The sequence below is a fragment of the Aedes albopictus genome, chromosome 3, assembly GCF_035046485.1.
Source record: "Aedes albopictus strain Foshan chromosome 3, AalbF5, whole genome shotgun sequence".
Classification (NCBI taxonomy): domain Eukaryota; kingdom Metazoa; phylum Arthropoda; class Insecta; order Diptera; family Culicidae; genus Aedes; species Aedes albopictus.
In genome coordinates this window covers 37,016,793-37,038,042 of record NC_085138.1, presented here as the reverse complement: position 1 = coordinate 37,038,042, position 21,250 = coordinate 37,016,793, and the positions used below count along the sequence as shown (strand labels likewise).

The following is a 21,250-nucleotide window of genomic DNA, read 5'->3' as shown; positions in this document are numbered from 1 at the left end:
ATTGCACTGATATCTGATGAAGCCACTGGTCGTTGCGGAACTGAAGAAACGAAACGTTCAGCTACTGATGCTGGAACAGAGGACACCACTGAAATTCCTTGTTCAGATAGCAACTGCTCGTAGGATTTCGCCAAATTTGGAACATTCCCAATTGTTTGCGAAGCAGAGGGACGCGGTGGATTCACATTTACCGGGACAGAACACTGTGACGAGCTATTCGGCAACGAAACTACTGGCAATTGCGATTCGCCCATCACAACGGATGATTTAACTGATTCACTTACTGGGTGAACCGGCAGGGCAACTTCGATTCCCGACGACGGCTGTCCAACATAGTCTACCACAGCTCCCTTCAACCACTTCTCCAACTGATCGCGTTTACTCTTCACGCTTACTCCGGTTCGACGACTTCTTCCGCTAACTCCACTTCACTTACTCGATGCATTCTTTTCGTCCGCAATCTGCATCAGTAGAGAGTACCTCTGCTCAGGGATGGGACCATTCATTTGCAAAGAGTTATATTCACTTGCTATTATCTCAGTTCATAAGCATGCTATCGAAAAGCAATGTATATGAATGAATTTCGCCTTGTGGTTTTATCTGAAAGTTTGCCGAATAACATTGCACAATGGGTCCAGAGCCGTATCTACGAAGACAAAAATGTTTGTGCCTAAACCATAACTTTTAGATACATCATGTCTTTGGGAAAGTTTCTTCATATTTTTCGACCTTTTTTCTCATCATTGTAAAATTAGGGTGGTCCCTCTAGTTTAGCTGATCCAAACATCTGCTTCTTAATAGTTTTAATTACGCTTAAAAAATGTTCTACAAAGTTGTAAAAGAACTTATTTAGAGCAAGTTTGCTGAAGAAACCATCATTCTATTTCTTATGGTTCGTAACTTATGATTTTTTTTAAATAATCATGTTAGGGTGATTCATGAAATTCAGTTTTCTTGCAATAACTTTTAATCCATTCGTTTCTCGTGAAAACTTTGTTCCGAGCACTTTTAGAACTATCAATGACGCATATTTTTTCCAAAGAGCTCAATGTTCTATCTCTCGTATTTAAAGAGATATTGGCTTTTTTCTTCAAAAAATCACTGTTTTTCAAAAAGTCATATCTCAAAAAGGAGCAAATGGATTTTCAATCGCCAAATTGCATTGAAGAGATCATACTTTGTTCTATTGATGGTGAAAAAATTGTGAGTACCTTTTTTTGTTTGAAGCTTTTTATTGAATTTTAAAAATACGGTTTTTTACATAGAAAATCAGTTGTAACTCTTAAATTCGATGAGATACAATCTTGGCGTCTTCGACAATATTGTGAGTTTTTGTATGCTCTGAAAGTGCTCAGAATAAAATACAGCGAAAAAATCAACTCATAGAATTATATTGAAGAAAAACGGATTTTCATATGGAAAACGAAACAATTTAAGCAAATCTAACTCTTATTTGCTAGATAGATCAAAGTAGCTTGATAAGTGGTCATCCATTTCATTTTGAAGTCAATGTTTATTTATACTGTCATCAATATTGGTAAGATATTGTGAATTATGTATCTTTGATAGGCTTTTTTGTTACCATCAATATTATCCGGTGATTTACATTTCCACTATCCATGAATGAAAGAGCTAAAATTAAAATTTATTTGAGGGAATTTAGCTCAAAATCACTTTTCAAGTTGAGTCTATTGGCGGAATGTAGAATATAAACAAGTTTGAACTTCTTAGATATGGCTACTTCGATCTATCTAACAAAAACGATTTGAATTTTCTTGAAATATTTTGTGTTCCATATGAAAATCCGTTTTTATTCAATACTAGCTGTCCCGGCAAACGTTGTCTTGCCAAGCTGTGGTGGTTTGACAACTGTTGAGCTCATAACGTCACCGCACTCTAGATTGATTTTATTTCGATCGTGTTGATTTCCTTCCCAGCTCATGGAAAATCAGTATTTTATCAATTTTCTTACTTTTCTAGTTTATTTTCATAACTTTTTATACATATAAACACAGCCACCATGAATACGAATCGAAACGTGCAAGGGTCATGCTAATCGGTTCATCCGTTCGTGAGTTTTGTTGCCTCAATGGAACTTCAAACTCATTTTTATATATATAGATAATTTTATGCGTTGATTTTTTCGCTATACTTTGTTCTGAGCGCTTTCAGAGCATATAAAAACTCACAATATTGTCGAAGACGCCAAGTTTGTATCTCATCGAATTTAAGAGTTACAACTGATTTTCTATGTAAAAACCGTATTTTTAAAATTCAATAAAAAGCTTCAAACAAAAAAGGTACTCACATTTTTTTCACCATTAATAGAACAAAGTATGATCTCTTCAATGCAATTCGGCGATTGAAAATCCATTTGCTCCTTTTTGAGATATGACTTTTTGAAAAACAGTGATTTTTTGAAGAAAAAAGCCAATATCTCTTTAAATACGAGAGATAGAACATTGAGCTCTTTGGAAAAAATATGCGTCATTGATAGTTCTAAAAGTGCTCGGAACAAAGTTTTTACGAGAAACGAATGGATTAAAAGTTATTGCAAGAAAACTGAATTTCATGGATCACCCTAACATGGTTATTTAAAAAAAATCATAAGTTACGAACCATAAGAGATAGAATAATGGTTTCTTCGGCAAACTTGCTCCAAATAAGTTCTTTTACAACTTTGTAGAACATTTTGTAAGCGTAATTAAAACTATAAAGAAGCAGATGTTTGGATCAGCTAAACTAGAGGGCCCACCATAATTTCACAATGATGAGAAAAAAGGTTGAAAAATATGAAGAAACTTTCCCAAAGACATGATGTATCTAAAACTTATGGTTTACGCATAAATATTTTTGTCTTCGTAAATACGGCTCTGGACCCATTGTGGCATTGGGGTCGCTCACGCATACCAAAGTCATAAGCGAGCTGTTACATTACATTCACGCCACACAGTACTGCGCCCCATAGACAAAAGTGAAAAAATCGACTTCAAAATTTTGTTCAATCTAGTATGCCATGCTTTTCATACATGCTTGAAGTATGTTGCCTGACCATTATAAGCTTGAAAATCGTATTTATTATACCAAAAAAAACCTAGATTACCAAACAGTGTTTTCGTTGTTCATAGAAAAATAATATTTTATAAAACAGATTCATCTTTGGCCTAGCTCAACGTTATTAAACGTTTAAGTTTTCAGTGAAAATTAAAATGGAAGGTCTACAACACACCAGTAGAATCTATTTTTTCGTTTAGCACGGCAACATATTTTGTTATTTGTGAAAATAAAATGTCATAATGTAAGTACTATATGACGTAGAGGAAAAACGACCCCAAAATTAAAATTGATGAAACAAAGAATGACCTCAAAAGACCTCTCTGAATTTTTCACCATGTTTTCTTTATAGTATCCGCTAAATACTAAATTCGACTCCAGCTGCTTTTATTTGCTAATTTGTTAGTAATCAAGCTTTTTCCGAGTGATGTTTTTATAGTCAAAATCAAAGATATTTTTGATCAAGTGCTCTTTTCTGATCCATTCAAACGAAAAATGTATCTGTTTCTATTGTTCCCTCGTTTCTTTATGGAACTGCTGATTTCTACGAAGAATTTGGGGGTAAACTTCAACGATTTCTCCAGTTTTAAAGTATGCAACTAGACATGAAATGGTCAAACGCACGACCTTCAAGAAACAAAATGTTCGGTGAGAATAAAGTTTGGTGAATAAGTCATTCTTGCAATTACCTTTTTATTATGATCTATATGTTTATACAGTTGCCTAAACTGCATTCTAGAAAAAAAAACAGCAAGATTTGAATAAATTGACGTTTAAGACACTTAAGTGAATATTATTTATGCATAGGACATTTATGCAAATTGTAGCTTTTATCAAGTTTGTCAACTTCACCGAAGACACTATTGATAAAAAATGTATGGTACGTTAGTTATGATTTTTGTCCTGAAGTTCCATACAATCGCAGCACTGTGCGCCGTGGAGAGTTGCGTTGCTGCCTTCTGTTGACTTTAAGGACTGTTCATTAAAGAAAGTGGACATCTGTTTACCCATAGTTTAGAGTTAAAACTAAACAAAAAATTGTGAACTTTTGCTCAGTGTGTAAAAACATTGTTCACTTTGGCAACACACTCAAAGAAAACGGAAAAAAGTGAGAATTTCGAGCGATATGTTCGATTAGCTTAGCGACTAAAAGATTAATTCTGCACAAATGGTGTTCCAAAAAGTTGTCGTTTCGAGAATTGGCATACTAGTACACTTCCGGGACCGCAATTTTTCAACGCTGAGCAGGGGACAGAAGTGCTGGATAATGTAGGGAACCACAGAACTGAAAAAAATGGGAAAAAGTTTTTGTTGTGGCAAGTCAATTGTTCATCCGGCTTAAAGAGTTCATCGTATTTCGCAATGGGAAGAATCAACGGTGAAAATATCAGAAAGGAATGCGTCAAAAAACGACTTCTACCCGTCTACCGAAAACATACGGATCCTCCATTGTTTTGGCCGAATCTGGCATCCGCTTATTACGCTTCTTCTACACTAGAAATGCTCAAGAAGGAAAAAGTCGATTTTGTCGAAAAATGGCAAAATCCACCAAACTTCCCTGAACTGCGTCCTGTCGAAAGATACTGAACAATAATTAAGCGAGAACTCAAGAAAGATGAAAGAGAAGCCAGCTCTGTTAATTGCTTCAAGAAAATTTGGTCTACGGCACACCAAAAGGTTACGGAGAAAGTTGTACAGAATCTATTGGGAGGTATCAAGAGGAAAGTCCAAGCGTTCTTCAGAAATGCGAAGTAAATGTTCAAACTCACGTGAATTCGGTCACATATATGTCGATTGTCACTAATAAAAAATAAACTTATGAATTTGTTCGAAAATAAATATTTTCAATTGAAAAACAGGTGTCCACTTTCTTTAATGAACAGTCCTTACTATTGATTTTACGCTATTATACTCTTCTACAAAGTTTCAGGAAAAACAAAAATGAAAAAGTGTTCCATACATTGATTTTTACGGCGGTGTTGCTGAAGCGAGTTAACAGCAAGTGAATGTAAATGATTGTAAATGAATGATCCCATCCTTGCCTCTGATTCAAATACTCCTGCTCTTCATCCAGTTGCTTCAGTTTAGCTGCTTCCTCCTTCTGCAGCCTCATCAATCGAGCTTCTTCTTCCCTTTGTTGCATCTGTAGTTGCAGTCCACTGCAGCGACGACAGTCGCTCAGTTGCGAGAAAACGGACGGTCACCGTCGTTTCGCGGTCAACAGTGTTGCCGGTTACAAGGGTAAACTGGCACAGCTAGCCAATGAGTCATGCCTATGAAGCTTGAGATCCTGAGACTGCGCAAAGTCCGTTGGCCGAACTTTGGAGAACACAGAATGCCTTCGGGTTAAATTCTGCTACGAGGTGAACACGCTCCTCGTTACCGTGGAGTTAGTTTCCTGCTCAGCGCTCACGCTTACACAGCGCTCATGAAGTGGGAACCTATTAAAATGAGAGGAGTATTGTAGCCAGATTCAGAACACGGGTTCGAAACCTTATCATGATCCAATGTTAAGACAAAGAAAACAGTTACAGCCAACTGAATGATGTCGTGGACAAGATTCCGAAAGGTGATATCAAGATTCTCATGGGCGACTTCAACGCGAAGGTTGGTTCCGACAACTCGGACTATGAGCACTTTATGGGACGCCATGGCCTCAGACAAATGAGTGAACACGGAGAGCTATTTGCAGAGTTTTGTGGCAACAATGTCATGGTGATTGGGGGATCGCTCTTTCCTCACCGACCAGTGCACAAAATGACATGGATGGCGTCACGGAAGATCAAATCGACCACATGTGCATCAGCCGAAAATGGAGACGGAGCCTTTTTGATGTGCGGAACAAACGTAGCGCCAACATTGCGTCCGACCATCATCTCCTAATCGGCGAGATGCGACTGCGCATTGCTAGGATCCATCGACAAGAGGAGAAAATCGGACGTCGGTTCAACACACGCCGACTGGAAGACGCTGCGGTGAAAAGGTCCTTCGTCGAGGAGCTAGACAACCATGCTGCGGATATTCCAGAAAGTGGAAGCGTAGAAGATCAATAGAGCGCCATCAAGAACGCCTTCATCGCCACTGACAAGAATACACTAAATTCTGTTTTTACGCGATTGATGCGTTCGCGCAAAAAAAGATCGTGTAAAAAAAGTTCGCGTAACTTCGAGAAACCGCGCAAAAAAAAATCCAAAGGAAATTTTTTTTACGTGATTTGCCCTCCGCAAATGACCAAAATCGCGTAAAAAAAAGTCGCGTAACTTCGAGAAAATCGCGTAAAAAAAGTCGTGCAAAAAAAAAATCGCGTAAAAAAAAGTCGTGTAAAAAAAGAATTCAGTGTAATTTGAATGAGATACGCACCCGGAGAAAGCAATGGATCATAGATGATACCTGGAGAACGATATAGGAGCGAAGGAACGTCAAAGCCGCGATAGAGCGAGCGAAAACACGAGGAGCCAAAGCCGTAACCCGTCAGCGCAATTCGCCTCTTGAAAAGAAAGTGAATCGCGCATGTAGACGGGACAAAAGAGCGTGGGCGGACTCCCTAGCCGACGAAGACGAGAAAGCCGAAAGACACGTCTGGACAGTTACTGACCGACCCGGCTGACTAGCTGAAACGCTGGTTCGAACACTTTGGAAACCTTTTTCAAGTGTCGGCCGTGCCACCAACATCTCAGCATAATCCGCTAAGGGTTCGATGCATTACCCTTGCCAACACCGAAGCTCCATCAGTGCAGGAGATACGAACAGACATCCATGGCATGAAATCGAACAGGGCTCCAGGAGTCGCTCGCATATTAGCTGAGATGCTCAAAGCTGGCCCCGTAGTATCCGGACAACTACTGCATCAATTATTCTGCAACATATGGGAAAGCGCGACATTTCCGGCCGACTGGATGCAAAGCGTTTAGTAAAGGTACCCAAGAAGGATGACTTGACTGGCGGGGCATCACGTTACTGTGTATCGTTCTCAAAGTCCTCTGCAACGTGATCCTTAAGCGGACGCGGGAAAAGACTGACGCAACTCTCCGACGGCAGCAAGCAGGATTCCGTGGCGGACGATCCTGTGTGGACCATATTGTCACGCTCCGTATCATCCTGGAGCAAATCAATGAATTCCAAAAGTCTCTCTACCTGGTGTTCATTGATTACGAAAAAGCTTTCGACCGTCTCAATCACGGAAACATATGGGAAGCCCTCAGGCACAAGGGTCTCCCTGAGATTAATCATCGGCCTCATTGAAGCACAGTACAGGGCATTTTCATGTAGAGTACTGCACAACGGTGTTTTGTCCGATCCCATCTGAGTCGTTGCTGGAGTGAGGCAAGGGTGTATATTTAGGTACTATCACCAATACTGTTCCTCACCGTAATCAACGAGATCTTACTAGATGCGATTGATCATGAACCAAATCGTGGGTTGCTATGGCAGCCCATTGCTATGCAGCACCTAAATTGAACTGGCGAATGACGTTGCTCTCTTAGCTCAACGACGCACTGATATGCAGAGTAACGTCGATGATCTTGTCGATCGCTTCTTGGCGGCAGATCTTAGCATCAACGTCAGCAAGACCAAATCTTTGGATGTAAAGACCATAAACCAACTCAGCATCACGGTAGCTGGGCTAGAAGAGGAGAATGTTGAAATCTTCTAATACCTTCTTCTTCTTCTTGGCGTAACGTCCTCATTGGGACAAAGCCTGCTTCTCAGCTTAGTGTTCTATGAGCACTTCCACAGTTATTAACTGAGAGCTTCCTCTGCCAATGACCATTTCGCATGTGTATATCGTGTGGCAGGCACGAAGATACTCTATGCCCAAGGAAGTCAAGGAAATTTCCTTTACGAAAAGATCCTGGACCGACCGGGAATCGAACCCGTCTCCCTCAGCATGGTCATGCTGAATACCCGTACATTTACCGCCTCGGCTATATGGGCCCTTTCTTCTAATACCTTGGTAGTCAAATGGCGGCCGATGGTGGCACCATGCTAGGAACTGAGAAGCAAGCTTTGTGCCAGTGATGACAACTCATCAAGAAAAAGAAATCAAAATGAACCACCCTAGTGCCGCCCATGTGATCGCTCAGATGTGGCTGGTGGACCGACGCCGGTGGGACGGAACGGAAGGACAGCGTAGAGTTGCCGCCGCGTGCACTGAATTACGCGCGTTTCTTTCATCATCCGGCCAGAAATCGATTTTCCGCTTCCACCTTCTTCTCGTTCACGTTCACCATCCTTGGCTTATGAATCGTAATTTCGCGCTCTGCCATCATCCACCGCACCGCGGAGCCTTTTGGAAAGAAAGAAAGAATCTTTTCTTCTTCTGCTGCGGGTTAGGAACAAGCCACGCGAGGTATCGTCTCTTTTTACGAGTCGAGTCGACGACGTCGTCGTCGTCGTCATACATATCACAGTCAGTGTGTCAGTGGGGGTGGTGATGGAAGTAATCCGCTAATAATAGGTGCGTTTTTTTTTTTGCTTTCATTTTCAGCCTTTTATCGTGGGGCTTTCCGCTGCTAATGCTGGGTGTGGCGGCCGCCTTCAAGTACAAGGAACGGGACGTGAAAATCACCGGGGCACAAGTCATCGCACAGATCGTGCACGACCTGAACGGCGATAGTCACTGTTGGTAAGTCTGCGAATGCGGGTAATTCGTTTGGCATTTAACGGTAATTGATTGGTTGTTAGGTACCCAACCCATGTGAAATTAGAGATTATTAGTGTAGAGCACAGCCACGTGATTACCGCAGAACAATTTCGTTTGAATTTTTGAGAATGCATAGGTTCATAAGAATTGGAATAGCGCAAGCGATTTCTTTAGGAATATGTTCAGAAATTCTACTAAAAATTTCTCAAATAATTCCTCCAGAGATTCCTCCAGGGATTCCTGCAGGGACTTCTTCATGGATTCCTCCAAGATTTTTTTCAGGAACTCCTCCAGAAATTTCTCGAGAAATTCTTCCAGGGATTGCTCCAGGAATTTCTCCGGAGATTCCTTCAGGAGTTCCAGGAGTTCCTCCAGGGATTCCTCCAGGAGTTCCTCCAGGGATTCCTCCAGGAGTTCCTCCAGGGATTCCTCCAGGAGTTCCTCTAGGGATTCCTCCAGGAGTTCCTCCAGAGATTCCTCCAGGAGTTCCTCCAGGAATTCCTCCAGGAGTTCCTCCAGGGATTCCTCCAGGAGTTCCTCCAGGGATTCCTCCAGGAGTTCCTCCAGGGATTCCTCCAGGAGTTCCTCCAGGGATTCCTCCAGGAGTTCCTCCAGGGATTCCTCCAGGAGTTCCTCCAGGGATTCCTCCAGGAGTTCCTCCAGGGATTCCTCCAGGAGTTCCTCCAGGGATTCCTAAAGGAGTTCCTCCAGGGATTCCTCCAGGAGTTCCTCCAGGGATTCCTCCAGGAGTTCCTCCAGGGATTCCTCCAGGAGTTCCTCCAGGGATTCCTCCAGGAGTTCCTCCAGGGATTCCTCCAGGATTTCCTCCAGGGATTCCTCCAGGAGTTCCTCCAGGGATTCCTCCAGGAGTTCCTCCAGGGATTCCTCCAGGAGTTCCTCCAGGGATACCTCCAGGAGTTCCTCCAGGGATTCCTCCAGGAGTTCCTCCAGGGATTCCTCCAGGGATTCCTCCAGGAGTTCCTCCAGGGATTTCTCCAGGATTTCCTCCAGGGATTCCTCCAGGAGTTCCTCCAGGGATTCCTCCAGAAGTTCCTCCAGGGATTCCTCCAGGAGTTCCTCCAGGGATTCCTCTAGGAGTTCCTCCAGGGATTCCTCCAGGAGTTCCTCCAGGGATTCCTCCAGGAGTTCCTCCAGGGATTCCTCCAGGAGTTCCTCCAGGGATTCCTCTAGGAGTTCCTCCAGGGATTCCTCCAGGAGTTCCTCCAGGGATTCCTCCAGGAGTTCCTCCAGGGATTCCTCCAGGAGTTCCTCCAGGGATTCCTAAAGGAGTTCCTCCAGGGATTCCTCCAGGAGTTCCTCCAGGGATTCCTCCAGGAGTTCCTCCAGGGATTCCTCCAGGAGTTCCTCCAGGGATTCCTCCAGGAGTTCCTCCAGGGATTCCTCCAGGATTTCCTCCAGGGATTCCTCCAGGAGTTCCTCCAGGGATTCCTCCAGGAGTTCCTCCAGGGATTCCTCCAGGAGTTCCTCCAGGGATTCCTCCAGGAGTTCCTCCAGGGATTCCTCCAGGGATTCCTCCAGGGATTCCTCCAGGGATTCCTCCAGGAGTTCCTCCAGGGATTCCTCCAGGATTTCCTCCAGGGATTCCTCCAGGAGTTCCTCCAGGGATTCCTCCAGGAGTTCCTCCAGGGATTCCTCCAGGAGTTCCTCCAGGGATTCCTCCAGGAGTTCCTCCAGGGATTCCTCCAGGAGTTCCTCCAGGGATTCCTCCAGGAGTTCCTCCAGGGATTCCTCTAGGAGTTCCTCCAGGGATTCCTCTAGGAGTTCCTCCAGGGATTCCTCCAGGAGTTCCTCCAGGGATTCCTCTAGGAGTTCCTCCAGGGATTCCTCCAGGAGTTCCTCCAGGGGTTCCTCGAGAAAGGAATTCGTCCAGGAATTCCTCCAGGGATTCGTCCAGGAATTCCTCCAGAGATTCCTCCAAGGATTCCACCTGGGATTCCTCCAGGGATTTTTCCAAAGATTCCTCCAGGAAGGGCTTCGTCCAGGAATCTCTCCAGGGATTCTTTCAAAAATTCCTCCAATGATTCCTCCAGGAAGAGATTCGTCCAGAAATTCCTCCAGGGATTCCTCCAGGAATTCCTCTAGGGATTCCTACAGGAATTCCTCCAGGGATTTCTCCAGTGATTCCTCTCGGAATCCCTCCAGGAATTCCTCCAGGGTTCCTCCAGAGATTCCTTAAGAGATTCCTCCAGGGATTTTTCCAGTGATTCCTCTCGGAATTCCTCCAAAAATTTCTCCAGAGATTCCTCAAGAAATTCCTCCCGTAATTCCTCCGAATGTTCATCCAGGAATTCCTCCGGGAGTTCCTCCAGAAATTTCTCCGAGATTTCCTCCAGGAATTCCTCCGGGAGTTCCTCCAGGAATTCCTCCGGAGTTCCTCCAGGAATTCCTTCGGGAGTTCCTCTAGGAATTCTTCCAGGAGTTCCTCCAGGAATTCCTCCGGGAGTTCCTCCAGGAATTCCTTCGGGAGTTCCTCCAGGAATTCCTTCGGGAGTTCCTCCAGAAATTCCTCCGGGAGTTCCTGCAGGAATTCCTCAGGAAAGTCCTCCAGGAATTTCTCCGGGAATTCTTCCAACAATCCCTCCAGGAGCTCCTCCGGGAGTTCCTGCAGGAATTCCTCCGGGAGTTCCTCCAAGAATTCCTCCAGGAGTTCCTGCAGGAATTTCTCCAGGAGTTCCTCCAGGAATTCCTCCAGGAGTTCCTCCAGGAATTCCTCCAGGAGTTCCTCCAGGAATTCCTTCAGGAATTCCTCCAGGAGTTCCTCCAGGAATTCCTCCAGGAGTTCCTCCAGGGATTCCTCCAGGAGTTCCTCCAGGAATTCCTCCAGGAGTTCCTCCAGGAATTCCTCCAGGAGTTCCTCCAGGAATTCCTCCAGGAGTTCCTCCAGGAATTCCTCCAGGAATTCCTCCAGGAGTTCCTCCAGGAATTCCTCCAGGAGTTCCTCCAGGAATTCCTCCAGGAGTTCCTCCAGAAGTTCCTTCAAAAATTCTTCCAATATTTCCTCTAGGAATTCTTCCAGGGAATTCTCCAAGGATTTCTTCACGAATTTATTCTAAGATTCCTCTAGTGTTTCCATCACGTATTCTTCCAGAAATTCCTCCAAGGATTCCTGCAGGAATTTTTCAAGAATGCCTCCAGGAATTCTTCTAGAGATTCATCCAAGCATTCCTGCAGGAATTCTTCCAGGGATTTCTCTCAAAATTTCTCCAGAGATTCCTGTTAAAGTTCCTTCAGGGATTCCCCCAGTAATTCTTCCAGGGATTCCTCCAGCGATTCCTCCATGAACTCTTCCAGCAATTCCTCCATAAATTTCTCCAGCAATTCCTCCAGGATTTTTTCCAGCAATTCCTCCAGGAGTTCCTTTAGAAATTTCACCTGCGATTCGTCTAGGAATTCCTCCAGGATTCCTTCAGGGATTACTCCAGGAATTGCTCCATAAGCCTTGCTTTTTAAAAAGTAAATTGCTTCTCCAGGAATTTTTAATTGCTCCAGCAATTCCACCAAAAATTCCACCAGGAATTCATTCAGAGATTTCTCCAAGGATTCCCTCCAAATATTCCGTCACGAACTTTTCTTGAGATTCCTTCATGAATTCCTCATGAGATTCCTTTATTAATTCTTCAGGGATTTCTTCAGGAATGTCTACCAGAATTCCTTCAGGGATTCTTCCAAGGATCCTTTCGGGAATACGTCAAAATTTTCTCCTAGGGTTTTTTTTTTATTTTATTAAGAATTCATTAAGAATTCTTATTTTCTTAAATTTGCTTTGGCTTTGGATTTGCTTTGGCTTTGCTTTGGCTTTACTTTGGCTTTGCTTTGGCTTTGCTTTGGCTTTGCTTTGGCTTTGCTTTGGCTTTGCTTTTGCTTTGCTTTGGCTTTGCTTTGGCTTTGCTTTGGCTTTGCTTTGGCTTTGCTTCGGCTTTGCTTTGGTTTTGCTTTGGCTTTGCTTTGGCTTTGCTTTGGCTTTGCTTTGGCTTTGCTTTGGCTTTGCTTTGGCTTTGCTTTGGCTTTGCTTTGGCTTTGCTTTGGCTTTGCTTTGGCTTTGCTTTGGCTTTGCTTTGGCTTTGCTTTGGCTTTGCTTTGGCTTTGCTTTGGCTTTGCTTTGGCTTTGCTTTGGCTTTGCTTTGGCTTTGCTTTGGCTTTGCTTTGGCTTTGCTTTGGCTTTGCTTTGGCTTTGCTTTGGCTTTGCTTTGGCTTTGCTTTGGCTTTGCTTTGGCTTTGCTTTGGCTTTGCTTTGGCTTTGCTTTGGCTTTGCTTTGGCTTTGCTTTGGCTTTGCTTTGGCTTTGCTTTGGCATTGCTTTGGCTTTGCTTTGGCTTTGCTTTGGCTTTGCTTTGGCTTTGCTTTGGCTTTGCTTTGGCTTTGCTTTGGCTTTGCTTTGGCTTTGCTTTGGCTTTGCTTTGGCTTTGCTTTGGCTTTGCTTTGGCTTTGCTTTGGCTTTGCTTTGGCTTTGCTTTGGCTTTGCTTTGGCTTTGCTTTGGCTTTGCTTTGGCTTTGCTTTGGCTTTGCTTTGGCTTTGCTTTGGCTTTGCTTTGGCTTTGCTTTGGCTTTGCTTTGGCTTTGCTTTGGCTTTGCTTTGGCTTTGCTTTGCTTTGCCTTTGCCTTTGCTGTGCTCGTCGTTTATGCTAGATTAATTACATCCAACGTTTATTATTCAAACTCTGTTATTCAGTACATAATTCAACTTCCATCTAAACCTCTTACAAAATTGATATCCTACATCAACCGTCACCGGGTCCTTTTCTGCCTACATATGAATCGCTTTCATTTTCCACCCCAGAGAGCAGCTGGTTCTCGTAAATTCATCACCGACCACCACCGGCTGACCCCGAAACAGGGGAACCGGGCCAAAAAATGAACTACCCCGAAACCGTAATTAAATCTCCCCTAATTTTCTCTTCTTTCTCACCGTTTACATTCCATGCTGAACCTCCGAACCTGCCCTGTGGCTACGGCACTTTCCACATCGGGACATTGGACCCGGCTCAACCTATGACAACGATGACAACGACTTCGCCGACAACAGGCTGATGGAGGGTTCGGCGTACATCTGGGGCTTTCTGGTGCCGGCGGTGGTGTTGCTTTTCGCCGGATTCTACCTGGCGTGCCAGGGCGGCGGTGCGGTCAAGATTGCCGCAGCCCTGCAGATTGACAGCCGGGCCAAAAACAAACTGGTCAAGAAGCGGGGCCTCCAGATCGGGCTGTTTTTTAAGGTGAGTCTCCACCATACTGTAGTAGATACATGTCACAATGTCACATATGTGAATGTCAGGGGAAGGTTATTGGCTGGTTTTAATGTTCTCTGTCGGAGTTGAGATGAGGCCTGTGCTCCAAAAGCAAGCCAAATGTATTAACAAACAATATAAAATTACCATCAGCTGAAAATTTGTTCAAAATCGACGGAAGAATAAAGTGCAGAATAAATAAAGAAATTGATAAGGTAAAATGACAAATAATTTTGGAGGAGTTGATTGAGCAATTTTTGGGAGAATTCCCAAAAAAATGCAAATTTTCGCTGAGAAGCTCTTTTGGAAAATGCAAATCCTCAGATTGTTATGTGAGAATGCTTTATTTATAAAAAAAATCTTGGTGAAATTTAATAACAATTCTTTAGAAATTTCTGGTGACAACTTTGCAAAAACTTCAGGAGAAACTCCATGAAAAATTCCAAGAATAATTCATTTCGGAATACCTACAGGAATTCCAACGAACATTCCTGAGGGAAACTCTGCAAAAATCCTTGCGAGAGTTCTTGGGAAAACTCCTGACTGAATTTCCTAGAAGAAATAAGGAATTACCAAGGAGGAATTCCTGAGGAATTTTCTCGAAGAATTCCTGAGGATGTTCCTCAAGGAATACCTGAGGAATTTCTTGGAGGAATTCCTGAAGAACTTTTTGGAGGAATTCCTGAGGAATTTCCTGGATAAACTAATTAACTGGATACTAATCATCATTGGGACAATAAGTCTGTTGATGTATTAATAATAAATAAAATATTAATAATGAATAAATTCCTGAGGAATTACCTGCAGGAATTCCCGAAGAATTTCCTGGAGGACTTCCTGAAGAATTTCCTGGAAAAATTCATGAGAAATTTCCTGGACGAATTCCCAAGGAATTTGCAGAAGAAAGTCCTGAGGAATTCCTGAGCCATTTCTCTGAAGATTTCCTGTGAAATTTCTAGGAAAAATTCCTGGAAAGTTACTTGGAGGAATTCCTGAGGTATTTCCTGGAAGAATTTCTGAGGAATTTCCTGAGGAATTTCTTTGGAATTTTTTGAAAGAATTCCTGAGAAATGAAGGAATTTTCTTATGAGAAATTTTCCCGAGGAATTTCTGGAGAATTTTCTTGAAGAATTCCTGAGAAATTTCCTCGACGGATTCCTGAGGAATTTTCTGAGAAACTCTACTAAAAACTTTCTGGAGGAATTCCTGAGAAACCTGGAGGAATTCCTGAAGAGTTTTCAGAAGGAAGTTCTTGGGAATATCCTGGAGTAATTCCTGAGGAATATTTGTAAAAACACCTCCAGAAATTCAACAGGAATTTCTTCCAAGAATTCCTGAGGATTTTTTTCGAAGAATTCCTAAGCAATCACATCGAAAAGTTTCTGAGGAATTTCCTCAAAGAATTTCTGAGGAATTTCCTGAGGAACATTTCTAGAGGAATTCCTGAGAAATTTTCAGAAAGAAGTTCGGAGGATTTTTTTTAAGGAAATGCCAAATAAAATCTGTGGGATTGTGCTTGAGAAATTCCTGAGGAGTTTCCAGAGGAATTTCTGAGAAATTTTTCGAGAAAATTTCTCTGGAATTTCGCTGGAGGAACTCCTGAGGAATTTCCTGGAGGAATTCCTTAGCAATATCTTGGAGGAATTCCTGAGGCATTTCCTGGAAGAATGTCTTAGAAATTTCATTTAAGAATTCCTGAAGAAATTCTTGGAGGAATTCATGAGGAATTTCCTGGAGGAATTCCTCAGGTATACCTGTGGAATTTCTTGAAGGAAATCCTGAGGAATTTCCTTAAAGAATTTTTGATGAGTTCCATGGACGAATTCCTGAGGAATTTCCTGAGAACCTTTCCAAGGAACTTTCTGGGGCTATTCCTGAGGAATTTTCTGCTGGAATTCATGAGGAATTTCCAGAATTAATACCTGAGAAATCTTCAGAAGGAAGTCCGGAGGAAATTCCCGAAAGAATTCCTTAGAAATATCTGTGGAATTACCTTGAGAAATTCCTAAGAAATTTCCTGAGGAATCATGCGAAACAATTTCTCAGGAATTAACCATGACAGTCCTGGAGGACCTCTTGAGGAATTTCCTGGAGGAATTCCTGAGTAATTTTCTGGAGGATTTCCTAAGGAATTTCGTGGAGGAACTCCTTAGGAATTTCTTGGAGGAATTCCTTAGGCATTTTATGGAAGAATTTCTGAGGAATTTCCTGGATGAATTCCTGAGGAATTTCCTTGAAAAGTTCACGAGGAATATCCTGGAGAAATTCGTGAGCAATACCTGTGGAATTTCTTGGAGGAATTTCTGAGCAATTTCCTTTAAGAATTTTTGAGGAATTTTTTGGACGAATTCCTGAGAAATTTTCTGAGAAACTTTCCGGGGAACTTTCTGGAGGAATCCCTGAGAAATTTTCTGGAGAAATTCATAAGCAGTTTACTGGAGGAATTTCCTGAATTACCTTGCGAAATTCCTGAGGAACCCCTTAGAAAATCTTCGAGGAAGGTTCTCAGGAATTTCCCAAAAAGAATTTCCTGGAAGAATTTCCGAGGAATTTCATGGAGTCATTCCTGAGGAATTTCCTGAAGGAATTTTTTGGAGGAATTTCTGAGTAATTTTCTGAAGGAATTCTTAAAGAATTTCGTGGAGCAATTCCTAAAGAATTTCATGGAAGAATTTCTCAGGCATTTCCTGGAGGAACTCCTGAAGATTATGCTGGAGGAATTCCTGAGGAATTTCCTGAGAAAATTTCCAAGAAATTTCCTGGAGGAATTTCTGACGAATTTCCTGGAGGAATTCCTGGGGAATTTCCTGGAGGAATTCCTGAGGACTTTTCTTGAGGAATTCCTGGGGAATTTCCTTGAGGAATTTCCTGGAGGAATTTCCTGGAGGAATTTCCTGGAGGAATTTCCTGGAGGAATTCCTGAAGAATTTCGTGGAGAAATTCCTGAGGCATTTCCTGGAGGAATTCCTGAGGAATTTCCTGGAGAAACTCATGAAGAATTTTCTGAAGGAATTCCTGAGGAATTGCCTGAAGGAATTCCTGAGGAATTTCCTGAAGGAATTCCTGAAGAATTCCTTGGAGGAATTCCTGAGGAGTTTCCTGGAGGAATTCCTGAGGAATTTCCTGGGGGAATTCCTGAGGAATTTCTTAGAGGAATTTTTGAGGAATTTCCTGGAGGAATTCCTGAAGAATTTCCTGGAGGAATTCCTGAAGAATTTCCTGAAGGAATTCCTGAGGAATTTCCTGAAGGAATTTCTGAGGAATTTCCTGATGGAATTTCTGAGGAATTTCCTGATGGAATTTCTGAGGAATTTCCTGGCGGAATTTCTGAGGAATTTCTTGGGGAATATCCTGTGGAAATTCCTGAAGAATTTCCTGAAGGAAATCCTGAGTAATTTCCCAAAGAAATTCCTGAGGAATTCCTGGAGGAGTTCCTGAGAAATTTCCTGGGATATTCAGGAACTTGTTGGAAAAATGTCTTATGAATTTCCTTATGGAATTTGGAGGATTTACCTCGAGGAATTGCTGAAGATTTTCCTGGAATTTCTTGACGATTTTTTTGGTAGAATTTCTAAGAAATTTCCAGGAAGGACTCCCCAGAGGAATCCCTGACTAATTTTCTGGAGGAATTCCTGAACCATTTCCTTGAAGCATTTCTAAGCAATTTCCTAGCCAAATTCTTAAGGAATTCCTGACGAATTTCATGCAGGAACTCCTAACGAATTTTCAGGAAGAATTACTGAGGAATTTCCTAGACAAATCCCTGATATATTTTTAGAAGGCATTCCATTAGGAATTTCCTAAAAAAAATTGCTAAGAAATTTCCAAAAGGAATTCATTAAGAATGTCCTTAAGGAATTTCCTGAGGATTTTTTGTGGGATTACCTCGAGAAAGTCCTGAGGAATTTCCCCGTAGAATTCCTAAAGAGTTTCATCAAGGAATTCCTGAGGAATTTCCTTAAGGAACTTTTCAGGAATTTCCAGGAGGAATTTCTGATGATTTTACTGAAGGAATTGCTCAGGAATTTCCTGAGGAATTTCCTGAAGAATTTACTGAGATATTTCTCAAGGAATTTTTGAGGAATTCCCTTGAAAACTACCTTAGGAATGTCCTCTTCGAATTCCTGAGGAATTTCCTAAGAAACTTTCCAAGGAACTTTCTGAAGAAATTCCTGAGGATTACCAGGGCGAATTGCTAAGAATTTTCCAAGAGGAATTCATTAAGAATTCTCTAAAGAAATTGCCTGAGGATTTTTTGTGAAATTACCCCGAGAAAGTCCTGAGGCATGTCCTCGTAGAATTGCTTAACAGTTTCATCACGGAATTCCTGAGGAATTTCCTTAAGGAACTTTTCAGGAATTTCCAGGAGGAATTTCTGATGATTTTCCTGTAGGAATTTCTCAAGAACTTCCTAAGGAATTTCCTGAGGAATTTCCTGAGAAATTTACTGAGGGATTTCCGGAGCAATTTTTGAGGAATTTCCTTGAAAACTACCTGAGCAATGTCCTCGATGAATTCAGCTTTCTGGAAAAATTCCTGAGGGTTTATCTGGAGGAATTCGTTAGGAATTTCCTGGAGGAATGCCTGAGGAATTGTCAGAAGGAAATCCAGAGGAATTTCCTGGAGGAATTCCTGAGGAATATCTGTTGAATTACCTCGAGAAATTCCTGATGAATTTTCTGAGAAATTTCATAGAAATTTACTCAAAAAAATCCTGAGGAATTTCGTGAAGGAATTCCAAAGGAATTTCGTGAAGGAATTCCAAAGGAATTTCCTGGAATTCCCTAAGGGATTTCGTGGAAGGATTTTTTGAGGAATTTCTTGAAGGAATACCTGAGGTATTTTTTGGAGGAATTCCTTGGACATTCCCTCAAGCATTTCCTGGAATAATTTCTGATGAAGTTCTTGGGGAAATTCCTGAGGAATTTCCTTGAGAAATTTTTGATGAATTTTTTGAAGAAATTCCTGAGGAATTTTCTGGAGGAATTCCCAACGAATAACCTAGAGGAATTTCTAAGAATCTTCCTGGAAGGATTCCCCGGATGAATTTCCTGGAGGATTTCGTGAGAAATTTCGTAGAGGCATTTCTAAGGAATTTCCTAGCAAAATTCTTGAGGAAGTCCTACAGGAATTCTTGACGAATTTCATGGATTCTTTTGGGATTTCCGACGGGTTTCTTATAAATTTGTTCTGAATCAGTCCTAGAAATTCACACAGGAATAGTTTCAGAAATTTCTTCAGAATTAGAAATTTCATAAGAATTTCCTAAGAAACATTCTATGAAATTTGTCTATGGATTTTGGTGGAATTTATTCCGAAATTTTCTCAAGATTCGCATCGTAAATAAAAAAAAACTCAATTTTATCAGAACGCTTCCAGGAAATTTCCCATGATTTTTTAAAATATGTGTGTTATATTAATAAATCTTCCTGGAATTAATTTCGGCTTTTTTCCATAAGTTCACCCAAAAATCTTCACCCAGATTTCGCAGGAAAATTTTCTCAGTTACTTCGTCTGAAGTTTCCCAGACATTTTCCAAGAATTGTTGGATGAATTTAAAAAACTTTGTTCATGAATGTCTACAAGAATTCATCCCAGCATATCCCCAATAATCCTCCTTGAACTTTCTAGGTAATTTTCCTAAGAATTCCTTTAGAGGTGTATAAGAAATTTCCCCAGGAATTTCTCGAAGAATTCCACTAGAGTCAAAACCATAGTAACACCAAAAGCAAGTTCATTCACAAACTGTGCACATTCTGACCTTTAGCCTCGAAAGATTTTATCCACCTCAACCTAATCGATATCTTGCTGCTGCTGCTACTGCTGCAAGACGAGGAAAATCAACGTTTAGTATACCTTTCTACACGCGATCGCGTGACTGCACCACATTTGTCCTCTCGTTGACACAGAAAACCCCTAAATGTTGTGTCATATATCAGCAAACCGTCAGTCCAGCACCCTTGGTTGACTGATTTCATTCGGCACTAACGTGAGACCCCGTCTGGTTGACCTTTGACTTTGAAGCTATTTTGGGGTGGTTTGGTACCTACTTCTGAAACCGTTTTTGGCGGTGGGGACTGAGCCCAACCCAAACTCGACGCAGTTTATTTTTGAAGGGGGCAGCTAGATGGCTGTAATGAAATTCCAGCAACGATTTCCAACCGTAAATAATTGCACTTCTGCAAACGGACCGAGCAGCAGATGTAATTACCACTTAAACAATCAAATCAACGCCGCAACGGGTCAGGAGGGGTAGTTGACACGGGAGACGAGCGTGGTAACGGGCTGACCAAGAGTGTTTACACGTGGCAGCAATCAACACGTGGCTGGACTCAGTGTCGTGCTGGTGGTATTTAATTTGAACTACCTATGTGTGGACACGTTGCACAAGTTACCGAATGAAGCTGTCCAATGGAGCAAAGTAAAATATACATATTACATATTTATGAAACGCTGCGAACTACAGGGCGTCCTTTAAACAAATACATTATATAGATTGGAATCGAGGCTATGTCTAGGAAAAGCTGCGAACGTGCCTAGTTGCTGTTTCTGAAATTCCTCCAGGAATTTCACATAAATGTCTACAATAATTTTTCCAAAGAATCTCTTCAGAAATTAATCTAAGAATATCCCAACAGTTCTTCTAGAATTTATATCAGTATTTACTTCAGACATTCCTTGGCTATTCCTCTGGGAATGTACTCAAGAAATCTTCCAGGATATTTTCCAAAATTTTCCGAGAATTTCTCCAGGCATTGTTCTAAAATAACCTCCAGAAATTTTAACAACAATTTTCCTCTATGTTCCTCTAGGAATTAGAATTTGTTCCTGGATTTCCGCAGTGACTCCTTAAGAAATATCTACAGAAATGCATCTAGGAACACATTGTTAGTCCTGAGCTGGCTCATCTCCGGGCACACGCTATGTCCAAAGGGAAGTATTATGAAAATCGAATGTACCTCCAATGTTATTCAATAAATAGGATCGTAGGTTTGGACCTTTAGTTTCAGAATCTGTGTGGTTTAACCCTTTGGAGCCCAAGGGGTCATATATGACCCTCAAGAACGGCTGTATAAATTCACCCATTTGATAAAACAGAATACTCTCTTCGGCAAAGTTGTTGCAAATTGAGTCCTCTATTAGGGTAAAATGGGAATATTTGAATTTGGGACTTCATTGAAAACCTAGAACATCCTGAATACCATGAAATTTGGAAAAACGAAATAATTGACATACCAGTTGTTCTAAAAGCTGAGCTTGGATGTGGATCACGTTTATATGTATTCATTTAGCCTTCGTTGTGGTTATCA

General features: G+C 41.8%; 1 protein-coding gene across 2 annotated transcripts in view; it reads left to right on the top strand.

Annotated features, from left to right (window-relative positions):
* LOC109419150 (latrophilin-like protein LAT-2) overlaps positions 1-21,250 on the top strand; it is a 444,748-nt gene that overhangs the window by 336,324 nt on the left and 87,174 nt on the right. For both annotated transcript variants that reach the window (XM_062857118.1, XM_062857117.1), the window contains 2 exons: positions 8,543-8,680; positions 13,742-13,928. In XM_062857118.1, the coding sequence (XP_062713102.1) occupies positions 8,543-8,680; positions 13,742-13,928 (325 nt within the window). The remainder of the gene's footprint in view (positions 1-8,542; positions 8,681-13,741; positions 13,929-21,250) is intronic.